This window comes from Sebastes fasciatus, chromosome 6, assembly GCF_043250625.1.
Source record: "Sebastes fasciatus isolate fSebFas1 chromosome 6, fSebFas1.pri, whole genome shotgun sequence".
Taxonomy (NCBI): domain Eukaryota; kingdom Metazoa; phylum Chordata; class Actinopteri; order Perciformes; family Sebastidae; genus Sebastes; species Sebastes fasciatus.
The window spans coordinates 11,566,587-11,584,127 of record NC_133800.1 but is presented as its reverse complement, the minus strand read 5'-3'; the positions used below and the strand labels follow the sequence as shown (position 1 = coordinate 11,584,127).

The window sequence follows — 17,541 nt, the reverse complement described above, 5'->3', positions numbered from 1 at the left end:
AGTGTGAAGTGATCAGTGGCTGACATGGATTCTTTCATGGGCCAAATGTATACTATTTATTATAATTTAGACATGCAGGATAGGTGAATTTATAACTCTAAATTGCTTGCAGATGTGAATGTGTGCCCTTTAACAAACTGGTAACATGCCACCGACACACTGGAACAGCATAATAGAATGAATGGATTACATTATAATATTATACATTTATGTAAACTGTTGTAAATTGCTCAGAAAATAGACATGTTTATTTTTGCTGCCCTCGGTAAACCATTTAAGTCCAAATTTGGTAAAACTGAAGGTTGAATGGTTCCTTGTATGTGGGAAAAAGTGGTGAAAAAATCATAAAAAACTCATTGTATATTATGTTGAAAAAAAGTTATAAAAAAGGTTATACAATAGTATGTCGAAAAAAGTCGTAGTATAGTATGTCGAAAAGAATGATAAAAAGGTTATAGTATGTGGGAAAAAGTGATGAAATAGTCATAGTATAGTATGTAAAAAAAGTCATACTATAGTAAGTCGAAAAATAGGGATAAAAAAGTTGTAGTATATGTGGAAAAATGTCATAGTATAGTATGTCGACAAAAGTGATAGAAATTCAGATTTTAATATGTTGAACAAGTGATTGAAAAAATCATGATATACTATGTCAAAAAATGTGATTAAAAAAGTCACATTAGAGTATGTCAAAAAAAGTCATAGAATGTCAGAAAAGTGATAAAAAGTCATACTATATTATGTCGAAAAAAGTGATTAAAAAAAGTCATAGTATAGTATGTTGAAAAAAGGGCATAGTATATTATGTCGAAAAGAGTGACAAAAACATCATAGAACCATATGTTGAAAAAAAGTCATGGTATGTGGAAAAAAATGATAAAAAAGTCAAAGTATAGTATGTCAAAAAAAGTGATAAAAAAGTCATCATGTTGCAAAAAGTGATAAAAAATGTCACATTATAGTATGTCGAAAAAAGTGATAAAAAAGTCATAGTATAGTATGTCGAAAAATGTCATAGTATAGTATGTGGAAAAAAATTATAAAAAAAAGTCATTGTATAGTATGTGGAAAAAAGTCATAGTATGGTATGTTGAAAAAAGTGATAAAAAAGTCATAGTATGGTATGTCGAAAAAAAAGTCATAGTATACTATGTCGAAAAAAGCGAAGTACAATAATGAAAAGAAATTCAACATGGCTGGTGTTTTGTTATTTATTGCTTGTCTTAATACAGTTTTAATAACAGTGTACTTTTAAAATGTGGTAAACCAGTGACACTTGATACAATACTAATTCATCTGAAAAATATGAGGAAAGTGTTATTGAGGATTAATGTGTAAGGGAAGGTGGCAATATAAGTTCTCTCTTGACATCCTCAGGCAGCACAAGGCAGGATACTGACAACTGATACCTTTTCTCCCTTACATCGCACTAGTCCTGCTTCACACTCGCTCTTGGTCTGAGACAATGCAGTTGCATTCTCCCCAACTTGGACACACACATTAAATCCTGGGGTCGGGCAATCCGCAGAGTCCTTACAACGACACTCGTTGGTTTGATCTGAAAGAATGGTGTGAAGACGAATGAGATCAATGACTACAAAATTGCTAATATTCTATGTTATCATTGACTGTTTGTAACATTGAGATGTCCCTACCGTCACAGGTCTCCCACATGTGACAGTTGGTGCAGCCTGTTGTGTTGCGCTCCGGCCACTTGCAGATGCTGTCCTCTACTATTGTCAGGTTCTTCCCCATACACTGTAGTGCATGCATTTTGCACACATTCAGATTGACTGATTTTCCATTCACAGGGTTAGTGGCGCACACCTCCAAAGATGAACTGTTGACAAAAATCATCAGAAAAGACAATAACCACAGGAACAGGAAAGTGAATGAAATCCGTTAACTTTGCAAAAAAAGTCACATGGCATAGTGATGATGGGTTGAATAAACATACCTGCACTCAGACATCTTTTTGCAAACACATTTTCCATTAGAAAACTTCTCCCATGGTTTACATTGCAGCAGAGGAGAGATGAGTTGTGGCGTACTGACTGTAGGATACATAGAAATCATTCAACATCCATGCATACAATGATAAAAAACATATATAGTATATGGAACATTAAAGAATGAATGAAAAGTAGGGAACAATATACTGCAGTCACATCTTGTCACACAGCAGTTCCATGCCGTCTATTAGCGACTTATAGGCCTATAAACCTTGAAGCCAATTGTACCTGGGCTGCATTTGGTTTGTGCTGGGTCTGGTGAAAACTGCAGACTGGAGTCACATATAATCGTTGCCTCTCCTAGGACCTGTCTACCTGCTGGACAGGACAAGGTGACTGTCTCCCCTATGCCATAGACCTGCTGTAAAGGAGAGGCTGTGATGTCATCAGAGAGGGAGTCAAGGTGGCACCTCGAGACTGGAAGAGAAGTCAGACAAAGTAACGTTGTAATTCATCGTGATTGTAAATGTTAAACTTTGGTTATGTGTACTCACCTGTGCACACTCCAGGGCTGGAAGACCAGGTTTGATTAGCAGTGCATTCCAGGGTGCTGTCACCAGCAAGATAGTAATCTCCAGTGCAGGTGTACTGAACCCTACTACCCACAAGGTAAATGTCCTTAGGTTCCTGTGGCACATGTGATGAGAAAAAGGGGATTTTTTCAGTTCTGATTTTTGTACAGAAATCCCTCAAAAAGGAACAGAAATTAGGGACTGAAATATGAATAACAAATGTGACCCAATGCCATTGAGCCAGGCTCATTTAATTTTACTGGAGACACATTCAATATTTAATTTCATTGTCCCTATTATGCAAAATGCTGTTTATAGCTCTGAATGTAGATACCAATCATCTATGGATCATAAACTCGGAAAAAAAAGTTTGGAAATTTGTGTTTGATTGATTATTTCTCTGTTGTTACAATGCTAATTGGAATTGTATTTTACATCGTTGGAAAGCCTGTTTATTTAATTTAATTAATAATCGACCAAACACAAATTTCCAAACTTTTTTTTCTGAGTTTATATACAAAAACACCTCCCACATTGGTGTCTGTTTTCCCATGCTGGGTCTCCAATGTGCTTTTCGAGGATACATTATTAGCCAAATGACATCATTTCTCCATGTCAAAATATGGGTGTGTATTCGTGTCTAAATAACACTGACTAATGTAAAGTAAATTATATGAGGAGTTACACTAAACTGTGGCCTTCTGGGTAATACTGACCCCAAATTGGAAAATCAATTAGTGTGATTATAAAAATATTAAATTATGGCAATAGTTTGTTCCACAATGTACGGTAAATTCAAGTTTGACTTACCAGAATGTAGCCATTGATTAGAACCGGCGGGTTTCCACACATCTGACTTGCCGGGAGAGTGTGGTCAAAGCATTGAGGCTCCATGGTTCTGGAGAAAATTAGTTAAAAAATAGGATGTTGTATAACAGCATATTGATGAAAATCAGTGTAAAACTTTGTCTTATTGAAAATGTGATGCAATGAGTCCTGGTGCCAAAAATGTTACAAAATGTATATTGTAAAATCAAACTTCAACTCTCTCTGACTTTAAGTGTTGCAGGTCTTGGTCTTCACAGTCAGTGGATCTGTCAGTGGGTTCTCCGATACATTGTTGTCCCCCATTCTGAGGAGTGGGATTAGAGCAGGTACGACTTCTTGACCTCCGACCTCCAGAGCATGATGACCAGGCTGACCAGCAGGCCCAACTACCGTGGATCACTCCTTAATGGGCAGAAACAGAAAGGAAGAAAGAGGGGGAAAGTGAGGAATATATTACAGTCTACTCTAGGTGATATTATCCAATAAAGAGTGTTTCACAGAGTGGTATCAATCTTTGCATCTAACCCTCAGCAGGAAAGCAAAAAATGTCAAATAATTCCTTTAAATATATCAAATCACCTTACCCGAGACCAAAGTGACAGCAGTAGTAAAGAACCTGTCTGAAATGTAACACCCACCCTGCTGACCCTCCGCTTCAGTTCCCTGCTCACAGGCCTGTCCTGATGTGCCAGGCTTACAGATGCATTTGCATGTATCTCCATCCATGACAACCATGCCATTCTTGCTGCAGGGCCGGCAGTGGCAGGAGTCGCTCTCAGTAAGGTACTGCTCTATGGCCCTGCGAAGGTAGAGCCTCTTCACCCCAGCACACTGAACCTCCTTCACCAGCTCTGACAGCGGACGCAGCTGCCAAAACAAGAGAGATGGAGCATTGTATTATTTGATAATCCAACATGCTTTTAAAGTTTAAAAAAGAGCTTATTTCACTCTCCCTCACCGTTTGTTTTGTGACCACTGGAGATAACCGGATAGAATCAGCCCAGTTTGAGTATATTTCCCAGTTCCTGTTCGGATCAGAGAGCTGCATGGCCTGCAGTGCTGCGATGTGTTGGATGCCTCCTCCCTCCACATACACTTTTATCCAGTTATCACTCCTGGCTTTATCTATTTTAAAAAGGTTTACAGTGATGATGGATGACAGAAAGATTCAGAAATGTCAAGTGCTTTAATTGGCTGGTATGTTTGTAGTATTAACATCAAAATTGTACCAATGGGTGTTGAGACGCGTCGGTTTTGATCGCTCCTGCAGTCCTTGTGATGGATGGGGATAAACAAAACCCAACGTTTGGTCCTTACACATTCACTTTGCGAGGAGCTTACTCTGACTTGTAAAACAACAGAAAGTCAAAGGGAAAAGACAAACAAAAGTCAGTATAAGAAATTAACAGCAGGATTGAGGCAGCACTTTATGGATGGAGAGGCAATTTTATCAACCTGATGTTTGGATTGACAATTAAAAAAACTACTAATACTTCTAATGCTAATAAAGTTGCATCCAACTATAGTTTTTACAGTTATATATATATACCCACTGAACATTTAATCTAGTGTTGTCTAGTGCAATTTGGAAATTCTGTGACTGGAAAAATTGCTAGTCATGTTGAATTTTAAAAAACAATTTAAAATAGTCTGATACACTTTTCATTTCTAAATGCATCAGGAAACATATTGATGTTACATATTTGTTTAAATTGTATTGCAAATGTTCAAACATATTTCAGAAAAGCAAAATAAATGTAATGATAGAGTAGGTTATCTGCTTATATTAAATATTTCAGGGACAAAAATGAACTTTGACATTTGACATTTTCAAATGCATTCTAATGACATACACTGGAAATTCCTAAAAAATGTATTTTCTTAAAAAATATAGCAAATACTCTTATCTTAGCTTAGGCATGTTGTGTCAATGGTGAACAACATGGGGTAGTTCTGTTTTTGTACTGTCAAGTTCATACATACTACATACTGTACATACATAAAAATGATAACCATCCTCCATTAGAAGAAATATGATTGTCAACCACCAAAATGTGAGGAAAAAGGTACTTTGTTCCCTACATGTCTCATCGTAATTATTAAAGTTTCTCAAAAACATGACAAGCTGATGATTATGAATCCTCACCCATCTTTCTTTGAGTTTCTTCATCAATCTTGGCGATGATCTTGAAGGAGCCTCCAAGGCTTCCTTCAGACAGATAGTGTGTCCCAAACCTCTTCAAAACCTCCCTGTAGGCAGCGTAGTTGTAGACTGATGGGAGATTAACCAGTGCCTTCCAGAACCCCTCCGATATTGGGAGATACTGATGAGAGTTGCTCTGGAACTGAGCTACCTCTATGTCACTCTTTAAAACCATAAGCTTTTGAGTCTGGAAGGAGTAAAATCACTGAGTAAGTTTAATTATGTTGTTTGATTTTCCTTTTCCAATCAATTAAACCATTAAAGATATAGTGAGACAATGTCCGGTTCCACACACACACCTGGGTCTGGTCATGTGTCTCATGAAAGTCATAGTTTTTATATCCTGTCGTGGTCCCAGTCACTGTCTCTCTTTTGACAATGTCCTTTGCGTAGTGCCATTTACTGGTGTACATCTCATCACTGAAGTCATTCTTAGCTGTAACCTGAGAACAGCACAGATTTCGCAATGTTATTTTAACAATTTAAACCAACAAATGTTAAGAAGATGAAATAAATGCACAGAAATGACTGAGAGGTTGAGTGTTTAAAGGTACCCTGTGGAGTTTTTGACCACTAGTGGTGCTGTAGAGTAATGTTTCAACCACTAACTTTCCCCCATTCACAAGGACTTACACACACAGCACAAGACTGTCCTCACCAATCTAAATGATTGGTTAAAACACTTAGAACTTACTATGACAAGCAACCTCCTGTAGTTGGGAGGGCAATTTATTAAATACAGTAATTCTTATTCTCTCTAAGTAGTATAAGCAGAAATAGCATTGTTATATTATACTACTGTTACATTTACCCCCTATATACCTAACCCAGGGGTCAGCAACCTTTACTATCAAAAGAGACATTTTAGTCAAAATAATCTGTCTGGAGCTGCAAAACATTTGATCATTGTGATGAAGGTAACACAGCTTATAGTCTAAATATATATTATATAAGTCTAATGCAGTGAGGGCCAAAGTGCAAATGTGCGATGGCGTATTAGGGCCTCATTGAGGGAAAAAACATCAGAGATTTCCAGAATAAAGTCATAACTTTACAAGAAAAAGTCATAATATTACTAGAATAAAGCCATAACTTTACGAGAATAAAGTCGTAATATTACGAGAATAAAGTCATGACTTTACGAGAATAAAGTCTTAATATTACAAGAATAAAGTCATAACTTTACGAGAAAAAAAATTGTAATATTACGAGAATAGAGTCATAACTTTGCGAGAAAAAAAGAAATATCTCGTAAAATTACTACTTTATAATATTGACTTTATTCTCATAATACTACGACATTTTTCTCATGAACTTTTGACTTTTTTCTCGTTATATTATGACTTTATTCTCGAAATCTCAGATTTTTTTTTTTCCTCAATGTGGCCCTAATATTCCGTCGTACCATCGCACATTAGACCAACAAACAATGATAAATAAAAATGAGATGTAAACAAAAAACAGTTATTCATTTCCATTTTCAAAAATCCACAGGGAGCCACTAGAGAGGGACTAAAGAGCCACATGTGGCTCCGGAGCCGCAGGTTGCTGACCCCTGATCTAACCTGACCCGCCAGAGGAATGTCAAAATTAATTGCAACTGTAGGTATTTCCAGACCAGAAAGCTGAACTGGATAGTACTAAGGGGCAGTCTGTAGAGATCATTGTGGACACCGCTGTAGATGACACGACACTGTCCCCCAAAGCTCTTTGTGTTGATGACACCGGCCCTCCGCTTCCCTGACACCACATCAAACCTACAAAAGCAATGAAAGTATCCCGTTGGTAAGCATTTGGTACCTGCTTGTGTGTGCTTGTATACAGACGTAGGCAAAGTTGTTGGTAACGTTCCGTTAAAGAGAGAAAAACCCACAATGGTCACTGAAATAACTTGAAACTGACAAAAGTAATAATAAATAAAAATTCACTGAAAATTAACTAATGAAAATCAGATATTGTTTTTGAATTATGGTTCAGCAGAATCATTTAAAAAAACAAACTAATGAAACTGGCCTAGACAAAAATGATGGTAACATTAACTTAATATTTTGTTGCACAACCTTTTGAGGCAATCACTGCAATCAAGTGATTTCTGTAACTCTCAATGAGACTTCTGCACCTGTCGACAGGTATGTTGGCCCACTCCTCGTGAGCAAACTGCTCCAGCTGTCTCAGGTTTGAAGGGTGCCTTCTCCGAATGCATGTTTCAGCTCCTTCCACAGATGTTCAATAGGATTTAGATCAGGGCTCATAGAAGGCCACTTCAGAATAGTCCAATGTTTTGTTCTTAGCCATTCTTGGGTGTTTTTAGCTGTGTTTTGGGTCATTATCCTGTTGGAGGACCCATGACCTGCAACTGAGACCAAGCTTTCTGACACTGGGCAGCACATTTCGCTCCAGAATGCCTTGATAGTCTTGAGATTTCATTGCACCCTGCACAGATTCAAGACACCCTGTGCCAGATGCAGCAAAGCAGCCCCATAACATAACCGAGCCTCCTCCATGTTTCACATTAGGTACAGTGTTCTTTTCTTTGGATGCTTCATCTCTTCGTCTGTGAACATAGAGCTGATGTGACTTGCCAAAAAGCTCCAGTTTTGTCTCATCTGTCCAAAGGACATTCTCCCAGAAGCTTTGTGGCTTGTCAATATGCATTTTGGAAAATTCCAGTCTCGCTTTTTTATGATTTGGCGTCCTCCTCGGTTGTCTTCCATTAAGTCCACTTTGGCTCAAACAGTGACGGATGGTGTGATCTGACACTGATGTACCTTGACCTTGGAGTTCACCTCTAATCTCTTTGGAAGTTGTTCTGGGCTCTTTGGTTACCATTCGTATTATCCGTCTCTTCAATTTGTCATCAATTTTCCTCTTGCGGCCACGTCCAGGGAGGTTGGCTACAGTCCCGTGGACCTTAAACTTCTGAATAATATGTGCAGCTGTAGTCACAGGAACGTCAAGCTGCTTGGAGATGGTCTTATAGCCTTTACCTTTAACATGAAGGTCTATAATGTTCTTTCTGATCTCCTGAGACAACTCTCTCCTTAGCTTTCTGTGGTCCATGTTCAGTGTGGTACACGCCATGACACCAAACAGCACAGTGACTACTTTTCACCCTTTAAATAGGCAGACTGACTGATTACAAGTTTGAAGACACCTGTGATGCTAATTACAGGACACACCTTAGTTTAATATGTCCCTATGGTCACATTATTTTACATCTTTTCTAGGGCTACCATCATTTTTGTCTAGGCCAGTTTCATCAGTTTGTTTTTTAAAATGATTCTGTTGAACCACAATTCAAAAGCAACAGCTGATTTTCATTAGTTCATTTTCAGTAAATTTTTATTTATTATTACTTTTGTCAGTTTCAAGTTATTTCAGTGACCATTGTGGGTTTTTCTCTCTTTAACGGAACGTTACCAACAACTTTGCCTACGTCTGTAGGTGCACAAACAATTTGTCACTTACCCAAGTCCTAGGAGCTCTACGTTAGGTGGGGGAACTGATTTTCGACATACAATGTGTTTTGCAATGTCACAGAAACGTTCGTCGTGTCCATCTTCCTCACAGTCCTGATCTCCGTTACACACCAGAGACTGGCTAATACACTTTCCTAGTGGGTCAAGAAGACAGGCAGACAGCTCAGTGATTGTTATTCAATACTGTATGATTATGGGAGTGAACAGAGTTTAATTTCTAACCCGATCGACACCGAAACCTGTCTCCACATCCATCCTCTAGAGGGCAGCCTTGTGTGGTTTCACAGGACCTGGTCTCAGTCGGCCCCCCATTGCAGGGGTTCCCTCCAAACTGAGCGTAGACAGCCATGGCTCGGCTTCTTGTCTGTTACACCCCACAATGTGACAGAAAATATGAAAAAAAAAAACTATCATTATTGTAGGATAAAGTGATTACAGAACAAGTGAGGACAAGTACGCATGGACTTATTATGGACACATAAACGGCCAAAAGAGATTACACAAAGTAAGACAAATGACAATTAACTCCCCGACCCCCAAAAAAACAAGCAGGACAAAAGCAAACTTCATCAATAAAAATTTAAATAAACAGAATCTTGAGCTAAACAGCTAAACAGAGAAGTGCATAGTCATTATTAATCCTCCTAACCTGTGATTTGGTGCAGCCATCACACTCTGACCAATCACCATAAGGCCCCCACTGACAATGAACTCTCTGGACACAAAACCTTGGGAATAAGATTTAAATCAAATGATTCTATAAATTAAACAACATAAATGTAATGAAACCAAATAATCATTGTTGTAACAATTTGTCTCATTTAATATGTTTTTGATTTTTTTGTTTTTAAAGGGGCTATTGATAACACCGATAACATTCAGCCAACAGATGTCACATTCTCCCTCCATTGCCATTGTATAACAGGCACTTACCATCAATCTCAGCCATTTATCCATTTTTTCCCACACTAACTGATGAGCCACCACGTGATACCAATGCCACTTTACTAATGACTCACAAGCCTCATTAGAAGTGGGAACCAAATGTCAGATATTTCCACAGAAATAAACAAAACATTCATTTTTGAACTGCCAATTTTAAAAAAGAAAATGATTAATTCACAATCATAAGTGTTTTTTAGGAAAAGTCGTACTTTTAATCGGTACCTTTCTAAAGGCTTTGTGGATGTTTTTTGTTTTTTTTAAATATTCATCGTAAAAAAAGTTATCAATAAGACTTTTAATGTTTGAAACAGTAAAACAAAAACAGATTTACCCTTTGGGAGTGAACAGGAGTAGCAGCCATGGCAAGGCTGCTAAAACGAGTTGTGTAATGCTCTGAAGAAGTGAAGAAGAGAAGAGGAAAGGAGAGAAGAAGAGAAGATGGGAGGAAGAAGGGGTTTCAGTAGTAAACCGAGGACACAAAATGTTAAAATACTCACACTCAAAAAATCAGACCTCAGTTATGTTTTGCAGAAATCTAAATAAATGTGTTTGTAATTTCCCTGTTATTGAGCGTAAAATCTACTAACCTTCATGGTGAGTGAAGAGCAGCAAACAGAGGAGTCTTGAACAGGCTGACGCTGGTTGGTTTTGTTCTTGTTAGGGAGTCAAACTGTGGAAGGACATTCCTTGGAACTCATTGGCTTTCATGAGGAAAAAAACAAAGATGTGTGAAGAAACCTCAGGAGGAGCAACAGAGGAGGGCGTGCAATAGATATAGTGTGTACAGAGTAACAACATAATGTGTGTGAATGTCTTTGCTTTGGAGATGAAAAACATGTTTTTGTGGCTCCTCCTGCCAAAAAGCTCATTGTGAAACCCGAAAGCAAAGATTAACTCTTGGTGTGAGAACCTGTGTCTGCTGTTCTTCTTCTGACTGTCAAGTTTATTATTGAGCTGACAGACCTTTCTCACAGCAGACACCGTCGCCTGACCTGTCAAAGCAGGAAAGCACAGGTTAAACTAATAACACTTATTATATAATTATAATAATTAGTGCAGTGTTCCCTTTAGGTGTGCCAGTTGTAAAGTCAATTTTATTTGTGTAGCCCAATATCACAAATCACACATTTGCCTCACGGGGCCACAATCTGTACAAGCTACGACACCCTTTATCCTTTAGAGTATGACCCTCTCATCGGATGAGGAAAAGCTTAACCAAAAAACTCTTAACGCCGTTAACACCAGCACCCCCCCAGCTTTCTCCACAAGCACCCAGCCTGTGCACACCCCTCGCCCCCTTCACACCTCTTTCCATCCAGGAGGGGGAGGTCAACAGGCTCTTCAAAGGACAAAACCCCCGCAAGGCAGCCGGCCCAGACGCTGTCTCACCTGCAACCCTGAAACACTGTGCAGACCAGTTGTCTCCAGTGTTTACAGGGATTTTCAACACATCACTGGAAACCTGCAGGGGGCCTGCCTGCTTTTTTGTATTGCTCCCCAGTCAACACAGTGGAGTCGTTCCGTTTCCTGGGCACAACCATCGCCCGGGACCTCAAGTGGGAGCTAAACATCAGCTCCCTCATCAGTAAGGCCCAGCAGAGGATGTTCTTCCTGCGGCAGCTGAAGAAATTCAACCTGTCACAGACCATGATGGTGCACTTCTACTCGGCCATCATCGAGTCCATCCTCACCTCCCCCATCACCGTCTGGTTCGTCGCTGCCACCGTCAGGGACGAGGCCAGGCTGCAGCGGGTCATCCGTGCTGTAGAGAAGGCGATCGGCTGCAACCTTCCCTCCCTCCAGGAGCTGTACACCTCCAGGACCTTGAGGAGGGCAGGGAAGATTGTGGCCGACCCCTCCCATCCCGGACACCATCTATTCTAGACTCTGCCATCTGGCAGGAAGTTAAGGTCTATCAGGACCAAAACCTCACGCCATAAAAACAGTTTTTTCCCCATGGCAGTGGGACTCTCAAACAGCCCCTCCGTCTCCCTGTGACTGTCTCTCCCTCACACACACACACACACACTACTGAAGGAAGGCCAGACGTGCAATAGATATTGTGCGTACAGAGTAACAACATAATGAAAAAACAATATAGGCATTCCATATGACAAAAACTGATACATAATTAATTAAGCTGTCATGCAGTTGAATGTTTTGACGTGTCACAATAGGAAAAGCACAAATAATCAAATTAATGACGGCTGAATTAGAGTTTCAGTTTCAGGTTTCTTGTTATTGCCATGATTTCCTGGAACACTTGAACAGAAGAAAGCCATTATAAAATGTTATTAGTAACATCTGTGCTTCTCCCACTACGGCCAGAGAAACTGTCTGCTGTGAGAAAAGGCTGCTCCCAAACAAGGTTAAGGAAATATCATGTTGGGGCCAGCACCCCTTAATTTCACCCCATTGAGCTCCTCCAGTACTTCATGATACATGTTGGCTTAAAAGATGGGGCTGTTTCAAAGGTCAAGTTTAACTTTTAAGCCAATATGGACAGAATCATAACCATAATCACCTTTGTTGGCCAAGTATGTGTACACATACAAGGAATTTGACTCTGTTTTTTCTGTATTGCTCTCAGTGTACACAGAAACAGACACAACAGCTAGGAACAAGGACAACAATGCTGGACAAATAAAGGTAAAGAATAGGACTATTGGGTACACAAGTGTGTGAACAAATAGGTATATACTAGGGCTGTCAAAGTTAACACGATAATAAGGGTTTAACGCAAATTCGTTTTAACGTCACTAATTTCTTTAATGCATTAACACAACTTGTGATTTTTAGGTTATAACAGGCTCAGTTTTCAAGCTAGAGTGAAGATGCTGACATCATATGAAACTAGAAAACCTAAGGAATCCATGTCATACTAGCTTGTCAGGAAGGAGGCTAAATATCGCTCCAAACTTCGGTTAAATTTTGGCGAGGAAAAACTGTCATGGCCATTTTCAAAGAAGACCCTTGACCTCTGACCTCAAGATATGTGAATGAAAATGGGTTCTATGGGTACCCACGAATCTCCCCTTTACAGACATGTCCACTTTATGATAATCACATGCAGTTTGGGGGCAAGTCATAGTCAAGTCAGCACACTGACACACTGACAGCTGTTGTTGCCTGTTGGGCTGCAGTTTGCCATGTTATGATTTGAGCATATTTTTTATGCTAAATGCAGTACCTGTGAGAGTTTCTGGACAATATCTGTCATTGTTTTGTTTTGTTAATTGATTTCTATTAATAAATATATACATACATTTGCATTAAGCAAGCATATTTGCCCACTCCCCATGTTGATAAGAGTATTAAATATTTGCCTAATCTCCCTTTAAGGTACACTTTGAACAGTTAAAAAACGTGCGATTCATTTGCGATTAATGCTGGTGAGGGCCATGGGATATGACCAAAAGCCCCAGAACAAGCGAGTAAGTGGACTTTGAGTTGAGACTGCTTTGGCTACTACTGTTTCCAATGTCAAGAATACATTGTCATCAATTGTCTCAAAGCTCAAATGTTATACAGACATTTTCAACAGTTTAGCATTAACTTAAATCCCATGTCAAAACAATAACATTAGTTAGAACTTAACAGCATCTTGCCAGCATGTGCTATTGTTTCAGTTTTGTACAATTAGCTATGTACCATTTCAACTTGTATTTTCAATGACACATAGTACAAACCATTTGTTTTGTCTAAAATTAATGACTATTGTCATTTCTAATATGAAAGTATGAATGAAAACTTTGACAGAGACGCAAAATGAAAACAGACATACATAACTACTATGAGTATTGAGATGTGATATAGTCTAGCAAACACTGGAGGGCAACAGAGATTTGAGAACCGTTTCCTCTTCATGGCTGAAATGTGATTCAAGGTTGAGCAAATTCAAGGGTACGGTAATAAATAGAGGAGATTTTTGAGGGAAAACTGCATATAGTAAATAATCTATTAGGGCATTTCTAAAGGTGGAGCCTAAATTTAGTTTAGATCAATTCAAATGGTGATTTGTTTACATGTTGAAAGAGACAGAGAGAAAGAGAGGCTAGATGATGAAGTCCACGACAACCAGATGTATATGTGCAAGGAGACATTTCTTGCAGCCAAACTTGAGATTCTCTGCTATCTAATGAGGAAGTGTTCACACATGTGGAATCCACATCTCTGTCTAATTATGGGAATATATCTGCTGTCACAGCCAGACAGGAGGCCATACTGTGCATATCCATCACATACTGGCATCTCAAGAGGGAATACCACTGAGTTTGAGTGTTCAGATGAAATGTCCTTTTTTTAGCAGCCTCGGGGCAGGCGAGGTTGTGATAGTGAGCATTGATTCCTGCTGCCTATCATTTATAGAAAATACGCAAGAGGCAATCTTATCCTGCCCACGAATTTAGGATGTCAAATTAATGTACAGCTCAATTTAAAATGAGGTGCAAAAAAAAGGTTACTTTTACTACAGTGGCAATGACATTTTGGGAATGAGAATACATTTTCTGGCTCTGAACAAATAGCACAGGAGAGAAAATACAAAGCTCAAAAACACTTTGTGCCAACAATCTCATCCCTACATTCACAGAAAAATTAAGCTCCCTCAAGGTACGCGTCTTATTTGAGAGCAATTTTCCAGGTACAGCAATTTTAGAGCAATGCAAAAATTGCATGGCATTTTCTACTTGACTGTCATCTATGAAGAGCAAGTGGAGCCTTCTATCTAAAAATATACAGCAGAATGATTTATTATTGTACTGTGCTTATTTATATTTTCATTTAATGCAACATCTGTTATATACAAGTAAGTGTCTAAATAACTGTGTTGGGGAAAATTGATCTTATTACCACACCAAAATATAAAAACTTGGAGAACAAAAATTATTTGAACACAGCGTCACCTCAGGTCAAATTATAAGTCATGCATACTTTGTGCATAATAGACTGAGATTATGACCACAGAAGTGATTCCCTCTATTTCTGAAATGACCACCGGATGCTAAATGACGCAGCTACTGTACAGCAGCGAGCCAAGTCCCGGCACTTCAGGCTAGAATAACAGTTGGCTTAGACAATAGGCCACCAGACCGTGCCCTCCATTAGTGCCGCTTCTGTGAGTCTCATGATGTTCAGAGGGCATTTTTGACCGCCATCTGCCCTGGAAGTTTGGTCTGCCAGAGAACGACAGGCTGTGAGGCTCCGACAGAGTCTTAGTCAATAACTATGGAGCTTATATGCTTACTCTCCCCCAGATTAAACCGTATTCCAAATTTCATTTTGTTGAATATCATCCCCATGTTTCCTGTCTGTTGTATCTGTCAATCAAGGCGAAGAATTATATAAAAAAAGATATTTAAAACTTTTTAGAGTTTATGAACAGGAACTGCCAAAACTGTAAAGTCAAATAACGAATTAACAAAATCTACAGCAACTTTATCTGTTCAAGGTCGTTAGACAATGAACTGTAAGACAATGGTTCCCCAACATAGGGGTTTAGAATATATTTGTGTTTTATTTGTTTCTGACTTTCCTCAAATATCTGTTTTATTTGGAAATAGTTGGTAATTCTACTATTTAAAACTTTTCAAAATGAAACAATTTCAGAAGGACAAATCACTCTTGATTAAATATTCCTTTACAAGTTGATAACAATCATCTACTGTTTGTATTCAGCAAATATAACACTACAACACAGCATGTATTGTCACAAAGCTTTAAATTAGGCTGTTTTTTTCCTTATTTCACAAAAAGCTGACATTTTGGAGATAATTGGTTTTCAATGGACAGCAGCAATATGAAGATATGAAGCTTTACATTTTAATCTGTCAAATTATCTGCGTAATTAAAGGTTTTAGGGCTTTTTTTTATTCTTCCTAATCAGAAAGTTGTAATGGCTTTTACCATTTTTTATAATGATATTGCATCTTCTCTGTTTTTATCTCAATGTGGTTGTTTTGTTTTGTTTTTCTTTGTTTTTTAATTGACTCACTGATGTCATGTAAATGAGGGTCGCTCCTCAATGAATGAATGAAGCCTGCTACAAGAGGTCACAAGTTGCTTCACATAAAGGCTCACAAGCCAACAGGGTTGAAAATCACTGACATGTAAATGAATTATTCTTTAGCAAATTATTGTGATGCATTTAAAGTGGCAGTAGGCTGTATATATTTTTGGCATCATTGGGCAAAAATTCCATAATAACCTTTCAGCATCTTGTAATTCAAGTGTTCTGAGAGAAAACTAGACTTCTGCACCTCCTCATGGCTCTGTTTTCAGGCTTTAAAAAGTCTTGATGGAAGACTTTGACCGATCACAGGTCTTGGTATTTCCTCAACTTGATCTCAACATGGCTGCCGGGTCACAAACTTTCTCATTTCACAGCTAAACAGTACACTACAAGATGCTTCTGAAAACATTTGAGGAGAGAAATAGGCATTACAGTAACAGAATATTGATTCATATTTGATCAGCGGCGCAAAGTTTGACCGTCTGATCGAAGTTCGCGAGTGATTGACTCATGGCTCTCATAGACGGAAGCTGGACGACGGACACCATATCAGCTCTGACTGGTTGTTTTTCTCCGGTCTGTGAAATCTTGCAGATGCCGTTAGGAGCACCGGAGGACACAGAGGCACATGATTTTTTTCAGATTACCGGTCTCACTACAACTTTCTACCCACTGCAGCTTTAATATAGAGAAAAGAAAACAGTACCATGGTTCTACCTAACTCAATGATTTAAAGGTAACACAAAGTGGTGATGATCTGTGATAAACAAGGTCATAAACCACCAGCCGTCAGTTGTGACCGACGGCCTTTTCAGACAGATTACAACATGAACTCTACTCTCTCGGTCCCCTTGCTGTGAGTGTTGCCTGCTGCGTCCCCTTGTCCAATTGCTATTTTCGTGTCTGACTAAAAGAATAATTAAAATTCCCAGTTTCCCCCCCAGTCCTCGATAACGACCCCATCTTTGTTGACTTTTAATAATTAACTTTGTATCCTGGACTTTTATGCCTCTCACTGTTTCATTGTAACATTGTTGAGTGGCTTCTGTTGGCAGATAAATTGCCACCCATGTGTCGTGTATAACTAGACACAGGAGTGGCTGGTGAAATTACTCTTCCTCCTCCTCACACTCCAAACTTTTCTGAAACTGTGCATCTCGTTACTACCCCTCTTTAAACAGTCTGAATGCCATCATCCATCTCTACCTCCCACACCTCTACCTCCTCCTCATCTGTGTGTTTGCTTGTGTGTGTGTGTGTGTGTGAGTGACAGAGAAAGACAGACAGACGCAAACATGCACACACGCATAAGCACACAGCATTTGTATTTTCTCATTCCTCCAGCAAATAAATGTTACAATAAAATCCAAGGACATGATAGTGCCTTTTCTTTCACTTTCCCTTCAAAAGCATTGATAATGACCTGTGGTCCATTAGGAAAATGGAATAAAGCACATTAATATGCCGCAGAGAACAACATACAACCCACGGGACAAGAAGATTTAAAGAATCTTGACATCATGAAAAAGAATCTACAGAGGAAATGAATGAG

General features: G+C 38.8%; 1 protein-coding gene across 1 annotated transcript; it reads right to left on the bottom strand.

The window, feature by feature from the left end:
• Positions 1-1,206: 1,206 nt before the first annotated feature.
• Positions 1,207-10,762, bottom strand: c7a (complement component 7a). The gene is made up of 18 exons (XM_074637647.1): positions 10,567-10,762; positions 10,311-10,372; positions 9,684-9,762; positions 9,257-9,398; positions 9,024-9,168; positions 7,174-7,312; positions 5,855-5,998; positions 5,499-5,742; positions 4,582-4,698; positions 4,311-4,477; positions 3,991-4,219; positions 3,580-3,754; positions 3,335-3,422; positions 2,507-2,639; positions 2,241-2,429; positions 1,958-2,054; positions 1,656-1,840; positions 1,207-1,558 (listed from the first exon to the last, which is right to left on the bottom strand). The coding sequence occupies exons 1-18, from the start codon at positions 10,570-10,572 to the stop codon at positions 1,374-1,376; spliced, it is 2,526 nt and encodes an 841-aa protein (XP_074493748.1). The 5' UTR covers positions 10,573-10,762; the 3' UTR covers positions 1,207-1,373.
• Positions 10,763-17,541: the final 6,779 nt, after the last annotated feature.